The 24787-nt window shown below is 37.5% G+C and overlaps 1 protein-coding gene across 1 annotated transcript in view; it reads right to left on the bottom strand.

The window, feature by feature from the left end:
* The window catches only part of CARPB (Carbonic anhydrase-related protein B), a 55852-nt gene extending 31417 nt beyond the window's left edge, over nt 1-24435 (bottom strand). Inside the window, exons 1-2 of the mRNA XM_018017142.2 lie at nt 24097-24435; nt 11983-12178 (exon numbers count right to left, since the gene is read on the bottom strand). Coding sequence (XP_017872631.1) covers nt 11983-12040 — 58 coding nt within the window. The 5' untranslated portion in view covers nt 12041-12178; nt 24097-24435. The remainder of the gene's footprint in view (nt 1-11982; nt 12179-24096) is intronic.
* Between the last annotated feature and the right edge of the window lie 352 nt (nt 24436-24787).

Below are 24787 nucleotides of genomic sequence, written 5' to 3'. Positions count from 1 at the left end.
TTGACAATTTTATTAGCAAAATCAAAAGGCAGAAGCCAAGATGGAAACTGGAGCCGGCTTTTCGGGTCGCACGCAAAGCAACTCGGCAGCTCCACAACAACTGCAGCAACTGCAGCGTCGTAGGGCTGTAGAGTCGAAACTTGCAATTTTAATTTAGCTTCTAACTGCATTGCAAAGTTTAGATAAAGCTACTGCCGAGCCGAGCCGGGCCGTTAAAAAGCCGCAAAAGTTATGCAAGTTCAAAGGAATAGCCCAATGCACAAATTGTTGCACGTGCTCCCGACAAAATGCAGATGAAACCAAGAAGGCGGACTGAGGACAGCCCTGGGCTGGGTAAAGGACAATCCTGACACGTGGAAGCTTCCTGCTTTATTTCTGGTTACGCACGGACCCCTTGATGTGCTGAACGTTTCAACTGAAACTTGGAGCAGTTCATTTACCTTATTTAAGAAGAGTTCGTGGCAGACAAGGAAAATAAATAATTAGTTTTCATAATCGGCTACATTACAGCCAAATGATTTCTAGTGGTATTGTGAGGTATTTAGTAGACTCTATCTAGCAAATTTATACAACTAAAGTAAAACAGGTATAAACATATTTTCTTCTTCTTCTTAGTTTTTCTTAAGTGTGTTCTCTATATGAACATGTCAGGCTAGTTATTGGTATATATTTCGGACAAGAAACCACAGTTTCGAAATATAGTATATATTACTTTATAGTAGGTAGATTTGACAATGGCTTCAAAATCATTCAACAGTTTTGTAGCTGAATACCTAAAATAGTTTCTAAAGAATTGATCCATCACCTAGTTCTATTCCTAAATTCTTTTTGGACACGCCTAGTCCTTCCGAATTCTATTACTTAAAGTGTGAACTATTATCCAGATAGTACATCCTTGTATGACATCTCTTCTTATTCCATCTGAAACCGTATTGAGGTAGTTCATGGCATTACGTAAGGGACATCGCTTAATCATCGTCATCTGTTTAGATACATTCGTTCTGAAATCGAATATTTCAAGCAGTTGCTATTAAGTTCGAATATTTCCTTAATAATGTTCAATATTATTTTTATTTCGTTTCGATATCTCCTATTATTCCATCTAAAGTCGAATAGCTTAAGTATTTCAAGTAGAGTTGAGAGTATCACAAGTCCAGTTTTCTTCCTTCCCAAATCGATTACCTAAAGAAAATTGATTCCTGTAGATCATAGTTGAGTTGAGGAGTTATCTCTTCATAGTTATCCTATTCCCTTTTCCCGACAGGCTTACTTTCCCTTATGCGACTGAAAGTCCCCAAAATACCGGTGTAAACAACTCCCAAGGAGTAAACAACTCGTTATTGGATCTGGCTAAGCATTCGACCAGTTGTAAACATGGTGGGATAGATGCACTCATTTAAATATTATTGTTTTTGCGTTTACATAAATTTGTGTGCCGCAGATATCTTGCTGTTTGCTTGTTATAAATTCCGTTAGGTGAAAAATTTGAAATTCATTTTAACATTTCATTTCACAATCAACTGATTTTTTCTGTCTATTTTTTGGGATTTTGATTTTGTTTTTGCTACAAACAATTTAAGGTGTTGCCGTATTTGCATATGTAAATTAATTCGTTGCAAATTGACAATACGGAAACACAAATATCTGGCGCCGTCAATCAAATTAAATCATTGGCAAGTTTTCCCAGGCAGACTCCAGTGTCAGCAACAAGAGCAAACTAAAATCAAATGAAAATATATGTAAAGGCGGCTCTAAGCGGCACAATATGCAGATTTTTCTACAGTGCTTCGAAAAGCGTATGAAAAGAGCTTATGTGCAAATTGCGTTTGTCTTTGAGAAATTCTGCTCTTTTTCTGCCCGAGCTTTTAAACATGCCATATACATGGGCTTATGTCCCAACTGGACAGTATGAGAACTGTACTCCGTTTAGGGTGTGGACTAAACGTAATTTGGAAGATCGAGTTTAACTAATCAACATCCAAACACGAAATGTCACAATATGCAAAAACCTTTTTTATGAAAACTCTACATATAAACACATCAAATTGTGTGGTTGGATATAGAACTCGAAGCTCAAGCCAAAACCAACTCAAGTCTATTTTTTTAAATGACTGTCAATGACAATGAGTCTATAGAGAGGCGGTTCATCTCTGCAGACGGCAACCAACCCTAATTTTTTTTTTTTTTTTTTGAGGCAGCGCCAATAAGTTTATACTCCATATTAAGTTATTTTGAATAAGAACTGGGAACTGGAACTAGTTTCTTCATAATAAAGAAGGCCAAGCATACATATATTATGTACAACTTTCATTTCGGTTTTATGGTTTTATCCGTGAGCCTGTTGCATGAAACTAATTCACAATGTTCTTTTCAAGAATACGAATTTCTAGCCGCCTTCTCTTTGTCAATCAATAATCTCAGCAGAACACAATTATATTTTTCTTTCTCTCTTTCTCTCTCTCTCTCTCTCTCTCTCTTTCTCTCTCTCTCTCTCTCTCTCTCTCACGGAGCATTACAACCCAAAAATAAGAATCGTGTATCGTAGTAACGTAACTCAGATAATATTTTAAAGCAACAACAAGAATCTCTTACTCTCACACTAATACTACGAAAACAATAGACTCCGCTATTAATATCACAAGAGTAAATCATATTTGATTGTCGATACGCCACACATGTATAGGTCCACCCACTCACAGCCCGCCTATCAAACAGACCACAGCTGCCAACCACAAGGACAGATCAAAAATACTACCTTCATTTCCTTTCCCACCTTTCAGAGCAACAGCAGAGCCCATCGAAGTTTTTGAAACATATAAATTATGCAAGGAAACCTTGGCCCCTATTTAAAATAGAAAATTACACTGCAAGCAAAGAGAAAACAATCTCAATTGTTGCTAAAGTATTTACAATATGAGCTATAGATATGCATTAAATGATTAATAATGTATTATTTATATATACAAATATAATTTCCACGCCCAGTATCTCATTCATTCCTCAGCTACATTTAATCTCCAACCGCCACTGCACTTTAGTCCAAATATATGTATCTAACTTATCAAAAAATAAATTAATTAACTAAGCTTATATAATATTGCTCTGCTTTTCTAACAAGCATTTAAATATTTATTAGCGATCACGACAGATGACCAAAAGTCTCTCTGTATTTTAGTTTTCGGTTGACTTTTTCACGTGGGGCCAACTTTACAGTTGCAGTTTTGCCATTGCCGGCTCTGTGTAACACTAATAGCAAACGCTCTCTGCCTGTGGGGATCACGGGGCAAGTAGTTTGGCAATGTTAAACATTAGCTGCAGGAATGTCAACCCGTATGCGGAGTGACAAGCGTCGAGTATACGCCATGTCGGCCACTGGGCAAGGTCGCAGCAGCAAGAATGGAATGTGGGCGTTGTGGCACTCGCAGTCTCGTTCGCACTTGCAGTCGCAGTCCCATTCACAGTGACTGAGACAGTGACAGTCACAGTGACAATCACAGTCAGAACTAAAGTTCAAGTTACAGTCACAGCTTGCAACTAACATGTGTGTATGTGTGTGTGTGTGTGTGTGTGTGTGCATGAACTGGCGTGTATTGTCAGGTTAATCACTCGTTTTGTTGGCAATTACCGTTACGACAAGGCCAACAAACGGGCCAGTTTAGGCTGTGGGTCAGCTGGGAGCTGCGAGCTGCGAACTGTGGGCTGCGGGCTGCGGACTGCGGACTGCGGGCTTCGGGCTGCGGGCTGTCGACTGTGAGAACGGCAGCCGATGTAAAAGTCAGAGCCACTTGGCCTTTGTTGTTTTGTAACTGCCTTTGTTGCTTTCTGCGAATATCAATGAGTCCATTATGTATGAACGGCAATGATTATGGCCGTCTGACATGAGAGGACGTGAGAACTCGGCGGTTGGGGGTGGACATGGGGCTTTTAGGTGGCAGAAGTCAAGCGATGACATTTGACAGGGCTTGGCTTTTTGGCACCAAAGCCACAACAACAACAACAACAGCAACAACAACAGCAACAGCAACAACAAGAACAACAATAGCAGCAGCAGTAGCAATGTCAGAAACAAAGCAGGACACCTACACGCCGTGAGGCGCAAACGGAGGCGCCTGACAATAACAGCATCAATTTGCCATCACCTGTGCGGCACATTCAGCGATGCAAGCAAATGGATGCTGGAGCTCATGGCCATAACATTTTAGCAGCACGCATCGTGTTGGATCTTAGGATCTTGCCAGCACAGTGGTTAGTTCGGGAAGTCAATTTAACTTGCCCTTCGATTGAGTAGGCAATTCTAAAAATTGAAATATATTTCTGACGATATATCATTTCTGAAGATCAAGCGATATACTGGTATATAGGAACAGCCGCTTATTAGTTCACCTATTTTGTCTGCACTCTCTGCTGTTTGTCCCACTGTGCCTCCCAGTTCTTTCAACCTCAATGGCTTCTTGAGCCATTTTAGGGACTGCCTCACCTTTTGACGTTCACATTTTGTTATGATTATTTATATTCGTGTTATTGTTGTTGCTGTTGTTGTTGGCGTTGTTGTTGTTATTGTTGGGTGTGCCTGAAGTGCTTAGTGCTGTATTGTCAGATAAAAAAAGAAAAAAAGCATTGCCCTCTTTTAGGCAAGGGCCACATAATGCTGGCCAGATGTTGGTGCTGCTGTTGATATTTGAAGCGTACGCATTGACAGTGATATAGGCATCGCAATCGATTCTGAATTGGTTGCGTATGCATAATGTTGCCACTGCTAAATTAAGCGTAAAATTCAGCCACGCTTTAAAGGCACTTTTTGCTTTTATTTTGCTCTTGCTGTTGCTGTTGTTGTTGTTGTTGTTCATGGTCTGCCACAAATGATCCGGAAATAATGCGCACATGACGATGACCCCTAACTTTGATTTTGACTCCAGTAACAAATTTGAAATTATACTTAGTACAACAATGAATTAGGGAATGTAAAAACTGGGCTGTAGCTGACTACGTGACACGCGCTCACGTCGATGAATGGCGGTTCTATGATTGAACTCAACACGATCTTATTAGGCTCTGTTAGACTACTTACTACTACGGAAACCTAAAGGTAAACATCAGCTATCCACTTTAACTTGACAGACTAAGAGATACTCTGTTAAGCCCAATGGAATACCGGAAGGCGCTATAACCATATGAGTTTGCTCATATAAGTTTGCCTGGGGACCAGAATTCCCGTCGCAATGACCATACGGGCTGTATAAGCCGAATCAATAAAACCTGATGTTACTGTGTCAGTTATCCACTTTAAATTGATCGACTAAAAGATACTCTATAATGTCAAATACTTAAGCATCATGCTATTTAATCGTTTATCGTTATATACAAGTGGCTGAAAGATATCCGAGAACTGAATTGTTATAAGATAAGTAAAAGTAATCGATTACTTCAAGTCACTTCTTTATACATATAATGCTTTAATAGTCTCAAGCATTATTGATTGACTAACAATAATCATAAGGATCTAAATTCAGCTAATGGTGGCAAAAAATATTTATAGCTGCCCTGAGCTCCTCTCTAAAGTCAAAGAATGTACCTTCGATTATCTAATTTGGCTTTAATTGAAGTTATTCCGGAAACTATTGCCTGTATAAAGCTATTTTTTAATCTAGGGCCTAGAGTCCAAAGATTCTGAATAGAAATATCGTCCCTTGTACATGTCCATGTAACACTTTAGATTAGAGGAATTGAAAACAATTTAATTGTGTTTACTTTAAAAAAAAAAATATATATATATATATATATATACTTTTTTTTTGTATCCATCGAAAAAGGGTATTTAATTGTGTGCCACGCATTGTTAGTTGTTCAGTCTAGCTCTGTTCTTTTCATGGCATTCAGCGGCCGGTTGACCGGCCTTTGGGCCATTGTTTTCAGCTCGAAGCCGACAATTAAGACAGATTAAAACTGAACTGAACTGCCAATCGGCGCTACCATTCAATAAAATTTTAGCCTCGAACACCCGGCCAAATATTTGTAACCACAGACGAGAGCCAGCGCCAAAAGAATAGTCCACAAAACACAAGGCAAGCGCAGGACCCGAAGCAGGAGCAGGAGTTGGAGCAGGAGCAGGAGTGGGGGCTGGGACTGGGACACCCCAGCGAGACTTTGTCCGTGCTCCTCTTTGTTTTCAATTTTTCGCTGATAGCATTGTGAAAATGAAAGCTGCACTTGATTATTTGAGCTGCTAATTATCATTGTTCTCCGCGAGCCCAGAAACAAAAATGAACAAAAAAGAACAAGAATTAAGAAAGTTTTATAACAGGTGCAACCGACTGCCAAATACTCTGAGCATAATCAAAAAAAAAAAAAAAAAACGAAAGCTCTAAGCAAACTGTGATACCAATTACGGATTCTGGAGAGAGCTAAATGAATCTATTTTCCTTTCATTTCAATCGCAGTTGATCATCGGCTAGTAGGCGTGGCAGCACGTATAACTATGTCTATAAATCAAAACTGTATCCCCTGAGAATATATCTTCTAACTATTCATGGCAATGCATCCCTTTCGCATCAGTTCTAGTTATGTAACTATTAATTGCTAAGCAAAAACTATATATATTTGATATTTTTTTTTTTTTTCTTTTTAATTTTATACTATCCAAATATTATGTCACATTCAAATAACGATTCAAATATTTCAGCAACCCCAACCGAAAAGCAGCTTATATTGTCAATCAGTCAGGGAAATCTCTTTTAATATACAAATTGTAAAGTTTTTTTTTTTTATTTATTTATTTTATTTTATTTTTTATTTATTATTATTATTTATTTATTTTTTTTTTTATTTTTTTTTTTTTTTTTTGTTTCTTTAGGCTCTCACTATAAATATGTATATATGTGTACATGTAGTCACATATAGAAATACCAAAAGTTTGTCTATGCATACGGTTGCGAGCCGCATAAAAAGTCTGTTCAGTTATCTCTGATGCATTTTTTATTTGCAAATGAGAAATGCAACAATTGAAATTTTAAATGTTTCAAATAATGCAAAAATAGAATAAAATTGAAATTGGATTATGGCTCAGTGTCATAAGCAAATGAAGTCTCTGGCGCGCTTCATTATCGTAGAAGAAAAAAATACGCAATTGCGTTTGAATCATTTCCTTTTATATTTGATATTTCCATGTTACCTGATTATGAAGAGCGAATTCAATGAAAGCAAATAAATTGTAGAGGTAGCTTCGAGTTGAAAACAACCTTTAGTAGTATATTGGATGCATATAAACATATTTGGTATAATGGAATATAATTATAATAATTGGTTCATTGAACGAGCAGTTCATTACATATGATATAAGATATAATAATGGTTTAATCAATATAAAAATATCCATATGTATGTATGTAACTCACATATACATATATAGCATACGTAAGTAGCGTCATTTTACAGGGCTTGTAAATATAATATACTTACATATAGAAATAAATTAAAATCCGGTCCCAAACCGAATTCATGAGCATTTGAATGGGTTACACGACGGGGCCTACATATATATGTATGTAGTATATTTAGCTTATCGCTTACACTCGAAAGTGTTTGAAAATTAATCTGATTTCAGGACAAGCCGTATAATATGAGGCATACGTATATGGTATAATGATTATTAACTAATGCAAATAATGCAAAAATAGCTTAGTAGCAAATTATCATCAATTGGCTTGGACAGCACTACAATCAAAAACTCTGCGATTTAAAAAAAAATCTTAATCTTAATCGTCGCTCAAGGTTAAAAAATGCAATGCTATATAATGCTAAAAATATAGATACTTTATTATTATATTTATTATTATTATTATTATTATTATTATTATTATTATTATTATTATTATAAAGAGTTATTCTTTTTATCTGCGTATCATTCACTCTCTCAACTTTTTTCTCGTTTCATCCACTTACAGGGTATACGATAGTCGAGTACTTTTCGGCTGTAGTTTTACTTATTTTTTTGTGAATTCTCGGTCGCAAATTAATGGCAAAATGCCAATAATGATGATGACCGGTAGGGTAAGCGACAAAAACGGGAATGGCACGAGCAGATGGAACAATAACGCAGACTTTTGGCAACAATGACACAAAAGTCAAGTAACCGAAGGTTGCGACAGAATGAGAGGACAGAAAAAACAGATTAAAATCAGTTTGAAAACAAGCGAAGCATAAAAATGCAGCCACCATCCAAATGGAACGCCACGGACTTAGATATGCAGACGCGCCCAACTACGGCGGGAGCAGCGACTCCGCCGTATTGCACTGGACAGCGATTCGAGCTCTGCAGCTTTTTGCTGCGACTTCACAATTTGCAAATGTTAAATGTTGAGCAGTTATTCTCATTATATGTCTCTTCACGAGTTTCGCCATTTCGATTTGCATCCGATCAAAGTGCGCTAGCCGAGGCTCAAATCAGCGAGAGTGCAGAATAATGGGCGACAGATTAGATTTATAGTAAAATGATAATTTAAAACAAATTAAATTCAAAATATATATATTGGAAAATATAAAAAGAACGTATAAAGTAAAATATATAATAATATGTTAAGTATTGGTAGACTCTGAAATTAAAAAAAAAAAATAAATAAAAATAAAAAAAAATAAATATTATAAAAGATTGCCAGACAAGAAGCCTCCTTAAGATTCCGGAGTTGAATTTTAGATTTTGCAAGCTTTATATAATTCATCCACAAAACATACAAATATATTAATTTTAGTCAATTTTAGAGAAATTGTTAAGACAATTGTCAACTATTATTAAGAATAATGATAGAGGGGTTTTTATTCGAGTGAATAATGGAAAAATGGAATTTGAAAACAACGGCGATCCCAAATTGAAATCTGTTAAGTCATAGTGAAATTGTAATTTAGTTTTTAAGCGCTTCTCCCTCAAAATAACAGCACTCGAAATTAGAGATGTGAGATTTGGACTGTCGCTTTGCTTATGATCGCGCTTCATATGCTTGCTCTATGGGTAGAATAGCTGCATTTGATCTAAGGAAGTTAACCAGCCTGGATTTGGGTTGGTCTAGGCCCGGAGCCGTTTTTACATTTTTCATCAATGACAACGTCACATTGCAGCTAGTCCGTAAATCAATCAACTCCAAGATTCCCAGATAGACAATTTCGCATCAAAATCTGGCAATCATTAACAGCAGACAAAAGCTGACAAATTTCAACATCGGAAAATCTGAGTAAGTGAGTTACCCTTAATTCTAACAGATCTTTCAAGCTCCACAGCTTCTATCTATGCCCACCTATGCTCACCTCTAAGTTTCCTTCACTCGGTTTGAGTGAGTAAAATCAAAAATTTATGTTAAAGCTAACAATTTAAACTTAATTATTCTAACTTTATAAATTCCATAAAATTGCACTTTATCTATAAAAAATATATTGTAGGCAGCTCGAGCAATTAATGGATTATACGTTCAGTTTTTATGACATGCATTGCTTATATGTATATATAGAAAAAATTAAATGAAATTAAGCTGTATATGCTCAAGGGTATTAAATATTTGGCGCGACGACAACAAAAAAGCATTCCATCTTGTTGACATTGGTTTTAGTATTGTTTGCCACTTGCGTGGATGCGCTGCTTCTAGCTGGATGCATATAGATGTGGCTGAGGATGTGGATGGGGATGGGGATGCAGATGGAGATGTGAGCTTGGAGTTTGGAGATTGCACCTGCTGTTGTTCAGCTCTCAACGCTCTCAGCTGATTTATCGTCTGTAAAATTTATGTTTTGTTTAATCGGGAGGCGCACTTAAAATGGGGCACAAACAAGAGCGTGGCGTGCTTATCGGCCAGACTAGAGGGTTTGGCACGCCGTCGACGCGTCGTCTACGGCTGGCGATTTTCTTTATAATGCGCTCGTTCACGTTCTATCTCTCTCTCTCTCTCTCTCTCTCTCTCTCTGTCTCTCTGTCTCTCTCTCTGTCTCTGTTGCTGTCAAGCCCTGCACTAATACGAAAACAAAGAGTTAGGCGGGCGTTTAGCGTGCGGAGCTAACTCAGGCGATGTTACCTGTTTTATTCCGAAATGCTTTTGCGACGTCAAATCGGATCCAAGACGCCGACTATTGCGCAATTTTAACGTAAATTTATTGCAGTTACTCTCCTCTTTGAATTGAAATAAAAATTACAGAAGTAATACCACTTTTGCTAAAGGTATTTCAAAACAAATCTATATACAATTTTGATTTCAATTTAAAGACTTAAAGATCTAATTAAAGTTGGCCACAGGATATATATATATATATATATATATATATATATATATATATATATATATATATATATATATATATATATATATATATATATATATATATAGGTATTTCTTATACCACGCCCACTCCTGTTGGGCACACCACAAATAACATATTTATATCTCCCACACGTTACAGTCGTCGCTCGAGTGACCAACTGTTTAAAATGTATATTGCTCTCGCCCACAAAGTGCGACACTGAACTCTTACATGTTGTTCGTAGGGCTGGAGTGCGGGCTGCACTGGGCAACCGAGGCGGGGGGTGGTGCGAGGTAGCCCTTGAGATGTTATTTGGTCGATGGTGTCGCGGTTGCTGGTACTGTTGCGCTAGCTCCTAGCCTCCCACTAACGAATGCCTAATGGCTAAGGTCATGGCACAGCGGTACTGGGCCATTTGTCTTCCAGCCGTAACTTCTACTTCTATTTTCGGATCTGGCAGACAACTTTCAATTCTCGTCCATTATTTATACTTTTTCATGTCTTTGGCTGACTTTGTTCCTGAACTACTTCATTGATCTAGGGAAGAATGTTTGCTTAAGTTAAATGCAAAGTTTTGAAATGTAACTTGAACTGAGTTCGAGTTAATTTGAGGCTTCATCTCGTGCTCTCTTTATGCTCTAAATCTCCTCCTCTCTCTTGCATTTACTTTTATTACCCACTTTTTACCTACCTACTTATGTATATACTTCGATCTCCTTAATAACTGATCTTTCTTTGTCTCTTTGTCTCCCTATTTCTCTCTCTTTCTCTCTGTTTCTTTCTCTTGCTCTGTCTCTCTCTCGTTATCTCCCAAATTTGTTCTCCAGCTCTAAATTTCATGTATTTCTCTGTTTCTTTCACTTTCCCTATCTGTCTCTATTGTCTTCATATCTTCATATCTGACATCATCATAATCTCTCACTTCCGTTCTTTCTTTTACTTTTCTTCTTCTGCTTACTAGTCTGCATACATGCATTTTTCTAGCCCACATCCATCTTACATTTACATATGTGATATCCTATATTTACTCTCGTTCTCTCTCTCTCTTTCTTTATTTATCTCAAGCTTTCTCTTACTATCTGATGATCTCTCTCACTCTCTATATCTGACTCTCTCTCTCTTTGTCTTACTCTCTCTCTTTCTCTCTCTCTCTCTCTCTCTCTCTCTCTCTCTCTCTCTCTCTCTCTCTTATTTTGCATGTATTTATTTCCTATATCAATCTGCCCTTGGCACTAAGTCTCCACTTCTATATATTTCAATATATATTATATACTATATATTATCTATTCCCTTTCGTGTTTTCTCTCGAAAGTAAGATTTCCCTATATAAACTCAATTTGATGATACACAATTGAGATAGGGATGGAGTAGAGCACCCAGTCTGGTCTTTGCGCCAAGCTCCTTTATTTGTTTACAATGTTATTTGCAGAGAATGCTTGCAACATTTTCAGCTCAGAGCGTGCCAAATCTATGACGCTGGTGTAGTCGAGCAACAGCAACAATTTGCTGTAGAGAACGTGGCTTGGAACATGACCTCTTTTTGTTATTGCCTAGTTATGCAGGCGCTCGTCAGCTGGTGCTCATAATTTCCACTTTGCATATCGTTTACACGGCTGGCACTGACCCCGAGCTTGTCCAATTCCAGCGCTCAACGAATTATTCAGCTCTGAAAAGGGGAGACGTGTTCTCGGCTCCAGATGTACTCACCCAGCATCCTCGACAGTAGCAGCAGGAATGTGTAGCACAGCAACTGCAGCAGCTCCATCTTTCATTAGCTTGTGGTATGCGACGAATATTGTGACTTTAACCGGCTCGTTCTCTAAGACTTCGGGGCAGAAGCAGCTACAGTGCGACCCATGAACTTAATGATTAACAAAATTCCGGCGTAGCTGAGCTCCAAGTACTATAAAGACATAACATAGAATGCAAAAGCTAATTAGTAAAAATCCAAAGTAGAAATATCATAGAGGTCAACTCAAGTGACCTCCACTGTATAGCTCCAATCAGAATTAACACGAAGCTAAACTCATTTAGTCGATTTACTCGCTGAACGAGTAGAAAACCTCGCGACAGTGTGAGATCGTCCACCTATGCAATGATGACCTTCATTCGATTGCATTCGCCATGGTGGTCAGCCACAAGCATTTTTACAATCCTGCAAGTCCTCCCACTGGGAGCAGGAGCTGGTCTCTATCCACTTCGGGTGGGTAAGAAAACGCTAAAAGCAAGCAAAATGAGTTATGCTTTTACTTTTTACACCACGTAGCCACTGAGCACACACAGAGAGGGTATATTGAGTGTGGGCAAAGGTATACGGCATATCATAGAAGCAAGCAACTTTGCTACTCCTGCCTCAGCTTTCAAACCGAGAAAGCTATAAGCAGCGAATTGTGAATTTTGTATTTTGTACAGGGCAACTCGCAGTCGTGTACTCCCAAGAAGCGCACTCTAACTTATTGTAATTAGCTTGGCTGCGATTCCCAGCGCTAAAGCTGGACCCGAACGGATGGCGACTTGGCGTGTTTATGGCTATGAGATAGTATTTTGTCTTCCACAGTAGCAAAAAAGTGAGCACGATTAAATCATGGGCAAGTACACGTACAAGAAAAGCTAAATTAAGAGAGCTAATTTACTATTGTATATGTATGAGCAGCATAAGCTTGCCGGTATGTCTGGCGTCCCTCTGGCTACAACTTCTTCCACCTAACTCGCTTTGTGTTTATAAATTAATTTTTAGTTTGTCTGTGTGGGTGCCACATTTTAAATATAAGCACGCAGCTTTGATGTTAATACCCACACACGCAGAGAACCATTTACACCCATACAGAAGCCATGAGTATAAAAATCTAACTTCGGCGCCCCAGGCGAAGGCCCTTGTCAGCCACAGCAGTCGAAGGAGTGAATTTAATTTACCAATTGGAAGCCAAATCGAATTCATTGATCGATTCACTGTAGTTATTTACTTAAATTTAAGATTTCAGCCAATAATCGAATTGGAGGACTAGGAAATACCCCGAACGCTGAGAAGAGATGATATTCCATCACTCTACGGCTTTGACGGACGGACGGAAAAGGATAGGCAGATGGGCAGAAAGATGGACGGACAAACGACGGACGGACAAATAGAAGGACGGACAAAAGATAAATGGACGGACAGACGGACGGTATACGATTAGATGGGCGGATAGTAAGATGGATGGATAAGCAGCTGGACGGAAGAATAGAAGGATTGACAGAGGGACCGACGTAAGGACGGACAAAAGGACGGAAAGATAAACGGTCAGTCAGACCATCTTTCCGGACAAAAAGGACTCGTCTAGTTGTCTTGATCAAGAATATATATACTTGATGTGGTCCTCCAATCCGCCTTCTACGTGTTACATACATTTTCACATAGCCAATATACCCTAAATTCAATGGGTTCAGGACACGGCAAGTTATGAATTAGCTCAACAGAATCTAGAGGGCTTTGTGTAACTTCCACTATAATCAGTCTCCTTGTATCCTTGCGCATGTGAGTCGCTGCAAAGCCCTCAGCCCTCAACAAGTCAAAGTTGAAACGAGGCTTAACTTAAGCCCGTCTTTACGTATCGTTATATCGTATAACAAATACCCTATTTTGAAACTTTATTACCCTAACTAGTTTTATATGATCCAAGTTTAATGATATCTCAACAATTTGCATTCCAGATGCTAAAATGAGTCCAGTGCCTCTATGCGGGGCCTAAATATATATCGCTGTTAATACACAAAACGCTATCATATAAAAAATCGAAATATTCACGGAGCTCAGGAGCAACTGTTGATGGCAGCTTTTGTAGGCTTAAGAGAAGAAAGCCTTTAAATTTTCAATTACGCTTATGGCAGGGCGTAAAGCATAATTTGAGGCAAATGTCTAAGCGTATGGCGGATGCCTGGAGGCCGCAGGCCGACCGCACCTTGGAACCGAACGACTACTACTGCGACTACTCCTCCGACTGCTCCGTCTACTCCGACCACTCCGACTTTGCACGGAGTTGTGAACTCTGAACGGCGGGCTGATGTCAAGAGTAACGCTTGATTTGGCCTGACATAAGTGGCGGCGACTTTACGCAGCTTTGTTTTCCTGTGGCCGTCGTCCTTGTTACGTCACCGTCCTCATCATGTCCTGCCTGCCCGCCAGCCCCCACCACCCGCCGCACCCACTACAGCCACTACACCCACCAGCCACCCGCCAACAGGCAACAGCCAACAGCCAAGAGCCAACTACAACTACCAACAACGGCATTTGCAGTTTTGTATTTTTGTATTTTGCTGGCCTCGTCCCATTGTGTTGGCCAACAGATGGAGCAGTGGGGCATCGGTAGCAACGGCAACGGCAACAGCAATGGCAACGGCAACGGTGATGGCGAAGAGTGCATGTTAAGTGCCTTATTATCCTGTTTATGTAACTGTGCAGTTGTTAAAGGACACACGCGCGGACACATGTCTTCGCTGACAGTTTGTTGCTGCGCGGCCTTTTTATCAGCGCCAAAGTGTTTTTCACTTCATGTTTTATTCATCTTTAGTTTACAAATTGTCGCAATGGCTTTTTCATCCATTCTGAGCACAATGTGTTAACTTTAAGTTCGTCCAAATAACGAGACCACAAAACTGCAATGGGCAAGCTGCACGAAAATCCAGCAAGATGTGCCACACACAGCCCAGCAAACACTCGTCTGCTACGTTTGAGTAACCCATGCATATTAATGCTCCATCCGTCCGCTTCCATGCTGCATCCAGCAGTCAAGAAATTAGACTACGGCCCGAGCATACAGAGTCGAATAAATAATTCAGATTTCTGAAACAATATATTTTCATTTTCTCGGGATATCTTGATCAAACTTTGCTATGCGTCCAATATTTAGGCGAAAACTTTTCCGCTTGACAATGAGTTTACTTACTTTGTCACTTGCCACTTCTCTCGCTTCATTTGCATAGCAAAATAGAACTTTAAATGTTCTTGCAGAAAGTATTTGTTAAAATGCGGCAAAAGTAGCAACGTTTTCGAGAACTTTATAGACATGGTACAGCTGTCATCTTCTACTCCGCCTCCTATTCCCCCTAACTTGCTATTCTATAGACCAAGTAGCTCCAACTAAGCTGACTCTCCAAATCAACATTTGTTAGTTATGTATGAATCTGAGTGCTGTGCTATTAGTTTATTCTCATGGAGTTCACATCTAGCGTATTTTCTATGATGAGGATGATCGAAGAGGGTCACAATTGAAAGGCAAATCATATTAAATATTGTGGCAATTAAATGTGGCTAATATCTTAAATATTTATCGAAAGATTATTATCAAAAATGTTAACACTCTTGCTTGGACGCAAATATTGTACAATGCTCTTAACGTCCCAGCTTTTCCCCTAGTAGGGAGTGCTTCCGTTTTCTTTGCAGCAAAAATTGAAGTATGTTAAATATATGTACATATATGTATAATATACCTAGTTTTACTCTATGCAATTCGCATTATTATTGCTCCCCTTTTTTATACTCTCAAAAAGTTTTCTGCCAGCCAATATACTTGAATATTTATTTATAATTTTTGCAACTGAGTCTTTACAGCATTGACATAGATGGAGAAGAAATCGGAAAAAAACATAGTCAAACTATTGAGCTTAGTTTCATTATTTATGCAGGATGCTTCTGGAACATTTCAAGAATCAAATATATATATTGTACATTTAATAAGTAAGTACTGAGCTACAAGGGACTTTATTGCATGGTATGAATTTTCCAGAATATTCATAGTTTCTTTTACAATACTATTAATACTATATGGCTTCGTCTCTCTGGATTGACCTTGGTTTGCATTACCAAAGTACTCTAATTCTATTGAGTTGAGATATTGATGGAGAGGGCATAAGGAGAATAGACTCTATTATATTCACAATTCACTCAAATGCCTTTTATGATCCAATTTACTTTCAATATAGAGCATCCGGAATGACACCTTTTAATAATGGCATTCGTTATCGTTAGATAGATATCATTCCGAGAGACTCTTCGTCAGTGAAGATCCCAATAATACACCTGCGCTTTTGAATGAGTATTTATACAATAAACTAACGGAAAGAAGATGTCTACAGTTTTCTTGAATATTTTTCTTGAATATTGAAAATTTAAGTATGTTTGAACTTTTTGGAATACGTTTTTCTGGTCGATACTTATGGAGCATACAATAAACTACAAACAATAGATAATTGCTGAATCGACCAGTTAAGCAGAAACTGATGATTTAAACAGCTGCAAAAGAATTAATTTTATTTATATCAGCTCATATTATTTATATATATAGATCTATATGTATATATATATATATATATATATATATATATATATATATATATATATATATATATATATATATATATTGTATCCAAAAAGTATTTAATAATGAATATGCAAAAGTAAATGTGTGTTTTTTAACATTTTAATATGCATGGCAGGGCTGACATATGCAAAAAGCAAAAAAAAAAAAAAAAAAGTGAAAAAAAGTGAAAAAATAACGAAAAAGAGAAAAAGCCGACCAAAAAGAAAAAACCGCTAACGGGAACGAAATAAATTTTGTCAGCCATTGCAATATTCTTCTTTTCCCTGACGACGAGCTGTAACCAACTGGACCTGGCCCATCGGCTGGCTATGGCCACGTAAATAAATAAATGCACACAAGTAAAATGCATATACAAATATGTATATATAAATACATACACATACATATATATGTGTTTGTGTATATGTACGTGTGTGTGACTGAAACGAGAAGCGAGACCGTGACTGAGGCAAAGGATGGAGACGAACTTCCATTTCCATTGGCCGCTGCGAACCCCTTCCTGAAATTGTGCATGAAAAATCTGGAAAGACATTTGGCCAGAGACAGATTTTTGCAGCTGTAGCTGCATCCGCATCGTCCTGATCCAAAAACTGACAATAAATGTCATTTAGTTTGCCAACGTACAGCTGCAAACAAACAATATTTATTTAAAACAAATTATGAAAACGACGGCCAATTGGGCTTTCTTGATTGTTTTGCCTTTCACTGCAGCAAGCACCGGGCAGGAGGCAGCCAACAGCAGGCAGGAGGCAAGAGGCAGGAGGCAAAACCAGGACCTAACAATCAAGTTGAAATGCCCGTTGTACATCCATCCACTCACTGACACTGACAACACTTTAGGCCACTTTATAGCGTTATAGCGTTCTCGCAATCAAGCGAAAACAATATTAATCATTGAAATACCGCAACAACAACAAAAATGTATAATTGTGTGAACAAAATGTAAACTGCAATTAAGTAGACACCTTCACAGGAAGTTTTATATATGCATACATACACACATGTACATATATAAATGATAAATATATAATTCAAGTTAATGTATATTCATATGAAATGAGCAGCTTATTTTAATTGTATTTTATTATGTGATTATAGCCACGCAGAAACACGATTATTCACACTCTATTGATACGAACTTCAAGTCTATTTTGGTCATTTTTTTTAATAAAATCTCAAGTATTTTCTGTTGATTTTATCAATGCAAAAAATGCACCTCAATTATTTATACATAAATTATTGTATTGTAAAAGTATTGTTTAATAATAAGAAATTGAAGTGTCCCTTTCTCTGTACCTCCTCTTCCTCTATCTTCCTCTCTATTTCTGTCTCTCTTTCTCTCTCTCTCTCTCTCTATTTTTCTCTTTGTATGCCTTCCCTCTGCCTCTTTCGCTTTCTCTGCGTATGCTTTCTCTCTCCTCTTTTTCACCCTTTCTCTCTGTCTTCTGTTCTCTGTGGAGCTAAGCAAATAAAGAAAAAATGCATTGATAATTAAATCCAAAAGCGAGCTGTGGTGCTTTACGTTAATGATTCCGCGAAATCGAATATTTCAGGTAGGACAGAATAATTTTACATAGAAGAGTACGCTTTTCAGATAACACGCACACAATATATGAAAATAAATATATATATATTAATTCGGGTTATATTTGTAATTAGAAATTCCCGAATCAGCATAGAAATAAAATGTATGTATTATGATCAATTTGTTAGTCCAAAATACTTTATTTATGTCACAAATGTAAAATGCACACAGTTCGGATAGTGCAAAACAAAATTTTGCAAATTATATTTAATCCACGCTGGCTAAGCTGAACTAGCTTTATGAATAAATCTTTTATACATAGATGTCTGTGCAAATGACAAAATATTTAATGCAACTCAGAATGGATAAAAGCTTCGTTTTTAGGTAGCAATTCCTAAACAAATCAAGAATGTAACGGATTCTTGGACACATGCGCACATTAACTTTCTTGTCTAAGAAGATGTGGTGGGCCAATAAGAGATTAGAGACAAAAGCACTATGGTCACCTTTCATATCGCAATACTTAAACATATCGATGGTCATCAGGCGATGGTTTGTGTGAGTGCGATGATCGTAAATTGCTTAAGCGAAGGAAGAAGAAGGAGAGCGTAATTTGTAAGTAGAAAGCGAAGAAGCAAAGCTCCGAAAATTTTTTTCATATTAACTTGCTAAATATTGAAATGCGACATAAATTAGTTTTAATTCTGACCCTCATTCTATTGGCAACATTTCAAGTTTCAAGCACAGATTTTAGAGCCCCAAATAGTTGAGTGCTCTAAATTTATGCAGTTGATCTTATCCCTGAGTTTAGGTTCTCAAATTTATCCTGGAGGGTTGAAAAAATTCCCAAAAATATCATTATTAAACCGAAATTCTCATTCTGTTATGTACCATCTTACGAACAAACAAACGAAGGCACAATGGAAACAAAGAACATATACTTTTTGCAACAGAATCGAACAGGGAAACAAAAATAGAAGCTGGATAAACAATCCAATTCAGTTGAATGGAACTGCATCAATGCATAAGCACAAATGTCTTTTTGTACTTCAACTTTTATAACATTGTTCGATTGAGCTGAAATGAAGAATCAATAGGCACAGAGATTGCTGCCCAAGTTCAATTTATTATTATACCCTGAACCCATTGAAAATGGGAAATCGGGGTATAATGGTTTTGTTAAATGTATGTAACAGGCAGAAGGAGGCGTGGCAGACCCCACAAAATGTATATATTCTTGATCAGGGCGACGAGCTGAGTCGATTTGGCCCTGTCCGTCTGTCTGTCCGTCCGTCCGCCCGTATGTATGAAAGCGATCTCAGAAGATATAAGAGCTAGACACTTGAAATTTTTTTTCCTAGTCCCATGTATATCATGTGCATATCGAGTTTTTCTCTAAATATCGATAACTACTCCCGATATTTTATTATCAATTAAAGCCCCTATCGAAAGCTAGTTATTTAATTATATCTCCCACACCTTTAGAGCTGTTTCGATTTCTGTTAAAATTTACCCCCACCCCTATATTCACCCTCTCACCCTCGCCTTTGTAAAAGGCGTATTTCAAAGACTAGAGATTTATGCTTTGGTAAATGCATGCATATCCATGTTACAATCATAATCTGACAGTTTCATGAAGAAAGTCCATCCGCAAGAAAAGTTATTGAACAATTAAGTTCCCCTAGTAAGCAACCTCTGCATCCAATGCGTGTTTAAAATTTAAGTCTTAATAATCAATTAATAGTAAATAATAAAATCAATTAAAATTATCTTTTGCTTCTATTCTTCATACACCCTGAACCCATGAAAATACGAAATATAAAATGGTTATAATGTTTGTCTTAAAATGTATGTAGCAGGCAGAAAGAGGCGTGGCAGATCCAGTGCTAGAGCCCTCAGCTAATGTATTATTGGAGTAAAGTGACTCAATTAGTAGAAGCGAAGCGCGTCGCAGAGATAGTCCCGGGCTTGATGCCAAGCTGAGCCAAGTTAAATACATATTGTATATATGTACATAATATTTCCAATACAATATATGTATATACATTTTTTTTTTTTTTTTCAACAAAATTACACGCACGAGTTATTTACATTACGAATAATCGCAGAGGTCAACTCACCCGAAGATGCAATGACCAAGCCTCACTCCGGAGGAACCGTCTCCGTGATCACGTCTAACCTCTGTGCCAGGTAAGTATTTTTAATATGAATGGATGTCGTTAATAGAGGTGTTGGGGTTTAGTGAGCACATAGACTTTGGTTCGAGTAGAGATGCAGTGATTTTTCATTTTGTTCATTTTTATTTTTACCTGATTTATTTTATTTCATTACTTATTTATATTTGGCAAAAACAAATTCATTTGAAAATCTAATTTAATTTTGTATGAGTTTATGCTGGATTCAAGCTGTTGATCAGATCAGTCGGTGCTCAGGGTATCTTCTAGTCGGTTAGCCCCGACAAGAGATTTCTTGCTTGTATTTTATTTTATTTAGTTTTTCTTTTTTTTTCAGCTTTTAAATATAATTTGTTCGTTCAAGGCAACAATTAAAATTATTTATTTACCGGCCGGAAGAATCATTTAGTATTTGCCACACACCAGCCACCCTGCGAGCCAGCGCGCATTGAGTGAGTGCTGAACACTCCAACACTCCAACACTCGAACACTCACACTCACGCATAGCTATTATGCCTTGGCTGCGAGTAACAGTTGCGTGAAGCATTACATGAGGGTTTTTTCGCTACATAAACGACTACTAATTGAAATATTAACACCTGTAAGCGATGGCCATAACGAAGGTGACCCAAACGCAAAATGTCGCCGCAACTAACAAACACGGCCCCGATATCTCGTCCGGGCTGGATGTGTGTGTATGTGTGTGTGCGTGTGTGGGTGCATGTGTGCAATAAAACAAAATGGGCATAACAATTGGCTTACCACGATATGAGACCTCAAAAACATAAACAACCGCAAATGTTGCGTCAAGAACACGCAAGCCAGGGACTACAAATAATATAAGAGCGAGCGGAACACGGTGTTCGTGCGGCAGCCGTCGCTACATTTCCAAATTGCGCTCTACCCATTGCCACAATAAGTTATAAAATTGAAAATTGTTCTCGGTGCGGCGAGGCGCACTTTCTCGATGTTCGCCTAAACTGGAGATTACATAAAATGCACACACACACAGACACACACATATATATATATACGTCCCATTTTAGAAAAAACAAATGTAAAGCTTTGCTAGTTCTGTTTACTCAACGCTCGGCTAAACACATTTCGATAAATAGCCAGCGCCAAGAGTCTGCCGAGCGAAATGTCAGTTTTGTTTTACTTTTCCTTCCCTCTCCTAGCTCTGGGCAAAAACAGAAAAAAATTAGAAAACAGTTTCACGTGCAATGTCCTTTCAGCTCTTAGCCTGTGTTGTATTGGGAATATGTATATACATATACATATATGTATGTACATATGTTTATCCTCTACCCTTTTCCTTGGATTCAGAACTTTAAACCAAAGTGGTTTCATGGTATAAAGATATATAAGCCACATAACACTAAATATTTTACCAACATACAAATGCCCCAATTATAGCTAAAGTCAAATATTAAAAAAAAGAAAACTGCTAAATGGTCAAGCTAGATACATATGTATGCACCTCACATTCATAGATCATTACACTAATACAATAAATTAATAAAGTTTGGCTACGATATAACAATTAAGCTAACAATACTTATATTTATATGTACATATATGTATCTCTAAACTGAATTGATTGGTAAATTGATTGATTGATTGGTGATCGAGCAAAATTAAACCCACATACCTAACTGCGTTTAACTCTTCCCTATAAGTTGGTGTCACTAAATGGTATTCATATATTACATTCCACTTTAAATTACCATTACTCGTAATCGTTTGATCACTAGTCTGCGATCTAAATAGGATATCGATATCGATAACTGGTTAATATTCAGAAGCGCATCAATCAATTGTTCAACGAGTAGGCTCTTGGCACCGCCAATTAGACAGGAACATTATGGAATTTAGGAAAATTCCTACAAACCGATCGACTATGGGGACACACGAAAACCCCTTTTACACTGTACTTAAATAAGAAGCTTCGTTCTTCAGAGCAACAAGATATGTCGTACCGTTAATATTATTCGCGCCTTCCTCTATAACTAAGCATAATATCGAGTTCCCGGTGTCTCGTCTAACAGTCTTAATACTTTTCTGACTTGTTCTCAACTTATTTTTGGTTGTATTTTCTTGATTATCGAAAGCACTGCAACCCTATGCTCTCACTCGACAACACCAAGAACCACGTTTAGCAACAGATATGGTTCTTTCTCCGGTAGTGAGAGTGCATGCTTTAATTGGCACTTGAATGGAACTCACTCGCATAGTACGAGCTAATTGTTTCTACAACAAACAATCACTTCTAGGTAGCACAACGTCATATCACACCGATGCGACATACATATGTAAGCAGATACATATATCTCAGTCATCACAGTTGAAAATAAAATTCTTTTTACTTCAACTCAAATTAGAGCAATAATAGGGGACTTCATTTGAGTTCTAGTTTTTTTGGTAATATTTTAGTATATTTGCTTCGCTGCGTCAGTGTAGAATGTAAATTGAAATTTACATAAATAAATTGAAATTTATATGAAAAATAAAATATGAAAGATCACACTATTTAATCTTAATTCAAATTAAATTAAATTTTCAAATTAAAAAAAATAAAATAAAATAAAAATTTTAAGAAAACAATTCTTAAAAATTAAATAAATTACATTTAAAGTAATATTTAAAACTGCTTCTATTTTTTTTTATTTTAATTAAATTAAATTAAATTATTTAATTTTCAAATACAAACTATTTATATAATATGCAAATAATTTAATATTAATTTAATTAATACTCATTTCATTTTAAATTTAATTCGATTCATCAAATTATATGATATTAAACAAAAACTAAATATGACAGATCAAAATATATTAGTTTAAATTTATTTTAGATTTATTTATTTTAGATTTCATATTTAATTATATTTTACTTAAAAAAATTCGTACATTTTCTTTATGGTTCAATTTGCATTTCGTTATAAAATTTAACTCCTTTCGCCTACATTGTGTAAGTCATATTCGAATATATGTATTTTATCTCAAGCTAAGTTCAAAGGAAATGCAATTTTGCATGAGTCACCTCAGTTGAATGAAAGAATTTGTTAAATTAAATTAAATTATATTTCTTTTTAAATTTAGCTTGGTAAATCGTAGGTTTATTTTGCTGCAGCTGGTAAATCACATTTCTCACTCAACTTCATTTCCTTAAAACTAAAAATTTACCTAATCAAGTTTGCCCGCCTCAACAAATAGGCTAAAATCGAGGCTACTCAAAACTGTCCTTTAAGGATCGGCTCGTTATGGAGAACGTACAAATCTAGGTTAACTCGTGATTTTTAACAGTTCTGAGCTGGTTTCCCCTCAAGCCAGAACTTATTTTGTTTTTCATTCTCGGAAAATGTTTTCCATCAAATTTTAGTGAATGGGAAATTGGCCTAGTTCCATTTGGTAAACACTTGAAAATCAATTCACTCGCAATATGTTTCTGTTCGAAATGAAAATGTTTTAATTTCATTCAATTTTCATTCATTTGAATCTGAATTGCTTTGCATTGCACTTCCGCCTGCCGCATTCGAGCGGCCAGCGATTAGTCAAATATTTCTCAGTTTGCCTTTTGTCCTGTGATTTTTTCAAACTTGTTAAGGCTCCTCCTTGCCATAACAATGCCAGCTGCCATTGAAGCAGTCATGTGTATGTGTGTGTGTGTGTCTGTGTAATGAATGCAAATTACTATAAATTAGCTTTTGATTTTTCGCTAATTCCGAGACACATTTCGCTTGGCCTCATGTCTTCGTTTCACATACCGAATATCATCAGCTGAACTAAGCCTATATTTTGGTCGAGTCGAGCCTCTCGTCATCTGCTGAGCGTCTTAATTTCGGTGATGTCTATGCAGTTTCATTTGCCTTTTCAGTTGCAATTATAAATCACTGGAAAAAAAAAAGGAACTCCTTTTCTATTCTATTTTGTTGCCGGCAACGTCAGAGCGCGAACTGCACACACACTTCACTTGCAACAGGAGCCGCAGCGAAACTCACGTAGAAATTCACACGCGACGTAAAGTTTGCCGCGACGGAAGAGGAGCGCGCTGGGCCATGGCGACCGCCTGTGTTGACGTTTCGAGCAAAACTGTTGCTTGATTTGGCCACGGAGGCGACTCGGAGCCGAGTCCTCGCTAATCGTGCGGCTCGTGTGCTGCGTGCGCTTCGTGCCTGCTCGCGAGTCCTGCTGCCAGGCGAACGAGTGCTTGTGCCTCGCTCGGCCCGTCGCCGTGGTCCATGACTAGCTCCCGTTGGCTGTGTGCCAATTATTGCGACCATTGGCTATGCTTCCGGCTTCGGAAAGTTGCCATCGGCGCCTGTTTCTATGCAACAGTTTTGTGCTCTTCACGCAGCCAAAGCCGCCGAAGCTGAGCCGCCGAACTTCCACCTCGCTCCCAATGCTCTTCAACTCGTGGTGAGTTTCGCACGGAAGCCGGCCAAACGCGGCGCACGT

Source organism: Drosophila arizonae, chromosome X (genome assembly GCF_054131065.1).
Source record: "Drosophila arizonae isolate 15081-1271.41 chromosome X, UAZ_ARI_1.0, whole genome shotgun sequence".
Taxonomy (NCBI): Eukaryota; Metazoa; Arthropoda; class Insecta; order Diptera; family Drosophilidae; genus Drosophila; species Drosophila arizonae.
The sequence above is the reverse complement of the archived record's forward strand: the minus strand, read 5'-3'. Positions and strand labels throughout refer to the sequence as shown.